The following is a 2,916-nucleotide window of genomic DNA, read 5'->3' as shown; positions in this document are numbered from 1 at the left end:
ATACTAGAATACAGCAAAATTGGAGTATGTAAAATCAATACAAGGAAGTCAGTGGATTTTCTATACAGTGCAAATGAAACAGAAAAAAGAAAATCAAGGACTGGATGCAATTTATAAGTGCACCAGAAATCATCAGGTAATAAAAAAATCCTAACCAAAGAAGGATGGACGTATAGTCTAAACATTCCAGAAAACTTATGAAAGACAGTAAGGAATACACAAGTAGACAGAAAATATTTATTCTTATAGATTAGAAGAATAAGTATTGATAAAATATCTGTGCTATCAAGAGCCAGTTACACACTCAAAGCCATCTGTATAAAAATATCACCAGCATTTTTCACAGAGTGGGAGCAAATAATCTGAAAAATTTTAAGGACCCACAAAGACCTCAAATAGCGAGAGCAATCCTGAAAAAGTAAAGCAAAGCTAGAGATATCCTGATTCTGCTTGTCAAGATAAATTACTACATTGTGATAATCAGGAGAGTATGGTACCAGCACAAATACAGACATATAGATAAATAGAAAAGTTTGAGAGCCTAGAAATGGACCCTGAACTCTGTGGTCAAAAAGTCTTGACAAATAAGGAAAGAATATCCAATGGAAAAAAAATAAAGTGTCTTCAACAAATGGCATTGGGAATACTGGAGGCCCACATGCAGAAGAATGAAAGGGGACACTTTTCTGACATCATTCACAACAATGGACTCAAAGTTGATGAAGGATCTAAATGTGAGTCAGGAAACCATCAGAATCCTCAGGGGAACACAGGCAGCACCTTTTCTACCTCGGCTGCAACCATTTCCAGACGTGTCTCCAGAGGCAAGGGAAAGAAAAGGAAAATGAACTATGGGGACTTCATCAAGGAAAGAGCATTTTCACAGCAAAGGAATCACTCAAAGTAATTAAAAGGCAACCTACAGAATGGGAGAAGATATTTGGAAATGTCTTATCAGATTAAAGGCTCAAATTCAAATCTACAATGAGAATTGGGCAGAAGTTGTGAACAGACTTGCTGTCCTGTCCAGAGATCCTGCATCACACCATATATTAGGGAGCTCCGCATGCAAAACGATATTCATTTGCTCTCCTAGATATGCTATATATCAAACAAAATATTAGAACAAAGAATCTGACGGAAAAGAGGGAAAACATTCATGCCGAAAACTACCATACAAATTAAGCAATAATAAAAGATATTAAAATCAGTCAACAAGAAGTTAAATGATTTGTTTGCGTATACACAAAGAGGAAAATCATTGCAAAAACACAAGTAATTAATGAGCTCACAGAAAATTCAGGATATAAAATCAACATAGACAAAAAAGCTAATTTCTACACACTAACAAATTTTCTGTATAAAATTTACAAAACAATTCCCTTTAAACTGGTATCAAAAATAAATATTTATGATTAAATTTTATTAAGGAGAAAAATACTCTTTAAAAGTGACCTATATTAATAAAAACATTTATTGTATTTTTTAAGATTTTATTTTATTTACTCATGAGAGATACAGAGCAGGAGAGAGAGAGGCAGAGACACAGGCAGAGGAAGAAGTAGGCTCCATGCAGAGAGCCCAACGTGGGACTCAATCCCAGATCTCCAGGATCACGCTCTGGGCTGCCCAATAAAAACTTTTTAAAAGGCACAGAAAGGGGATCCCTGGGTGGCGCAGCGGTTTAGCGTCTGCCTTTGGCCCAGGGCGCGATCCTGGAGACCCGGGATCGAATCCCACGTCGGGCTCCCAGTGCATGGAGCCTGCTTCTCCCTCTGCCTGTCTCTGCCTCTCTCTCTTTCTCTGTGTGACTATCCTAAATAAATAAAAAATTAAAAAAAAATAAATAAATAAAAAATAAAAGGCACAGAAAGGCAAAGATAAATATGCTGATGAATTAGAACATCATAAATCCACTGTGCCACCAAAAGAAAGTCATCTAGGGTTAGGAAGTAATGCTTGTATATAACTTGTAAAGAATTGAATTCTAAGTCTGGAGCTGACTATATAGTCAAAGGACATGCAAATAAGGCTCTCATTCCACTGATTAAACCAGACCAGCCCTGAACCTGCAGCTGGGAGAGCAGCCCCAGTCCCAGGATCCCCAGGTGACACCATTCAGGGCTCACAACACAACACAGAAAAACCACCATGGAGTCTGTGCTTGGCTTGGTTTTCCTTCTCACTATTTTAAAAGGTAATTCATGGAGAACAGAGACCTTGAGTACATGAGTGGAGGTGAGTGAGAGAAACAGGGGATGTGGGACAGTTTCCTGACCAGGATGTCTTGTGTCTGCAGGTGTCCAGGGTGAGGTGCAGCTGGTGGAGTCTGGGGGAGACCTGGTGAAGCCTGGGGGGTCTCTGAGACTCTCCTGTGTGGCCTCTGGATTCACCTTCAGTAGCTACTACATGAGCTGGGTCCACCAGGCTCCAGGGAAGGGGCTGCAGTGGGTCGGATACATTAACAGTGGTGGAAGTAGCACATACTACGCAGACGCTGTGAAGGGCCGATTCACCATCTCCAGAGACAATGCCAAGAACACGCTGTATCTGCAGATGAACAGCCTGAGAGCCGAGGACACAGCCGTGTATTACTGTGGGAAGGGACACAATGAGGGAACTTTAGTGTGAGCCCAGACACAAACCTCCCTGCAGAAGGGGATTAAGACCATTAGGGGGTGCACACTCCTCACCACTTCTGTCGTCAAGGCCCAGGAGCAGGTGCGGATGGAGGTTCTGGGCAGGTTTCCTGTCATGGTCTGGGCTTCCTCTCCAAGGAGCAGTTTCCCCAGGGAGTCTCTCTGAACACTTGATTATGTGTTTAACTATTCAGTCTCTTTCTTAGATACTTAGCCACTCAACTATAGCACTTACACTTACTTGTACTTAACTTTTCCAGACCCAAAATATTAATCA

At 40.9% G+C, this 2,916-nt stretch overlaps 1 gene segment (V, D, J or C); it reads left to right on the top strand.

The window, feature by feature from the left end:
• The first annotated feature begins 2,039 nt into the window (after positions 1 to 2,039).
• LOC140639523 (immunoglobulin heavy variable 3-23-like) lies at positions 2,040 to 2,631 on the top strand. The segment is given in 2 exon segments: positions 2,040 to 2,197; positions 2,300 to 2,631. Coding segments are annotated over 2 exon segments (378 nt in total).
• Positions 2,632 to 2,916: the final 285 nt, after the last annotated feature.

Source organism: Canis lupus, chromosome 9 (assembly GCF_048164855.1).
Source record: "Canis lupus baileyi chromosome 9, mCanLup2.hap1, whole genome shotgun sequence".
Classification (NCBI taxonomy): domain Eukaryota; kingdom Metazoa; phylum Chordata; class Mammalia; order Carnivora; family Canidae; genus Canis; species Canis lupus.
This window is presented reverse-complemented; position numbering and strand designations above follow the sequence as displayed.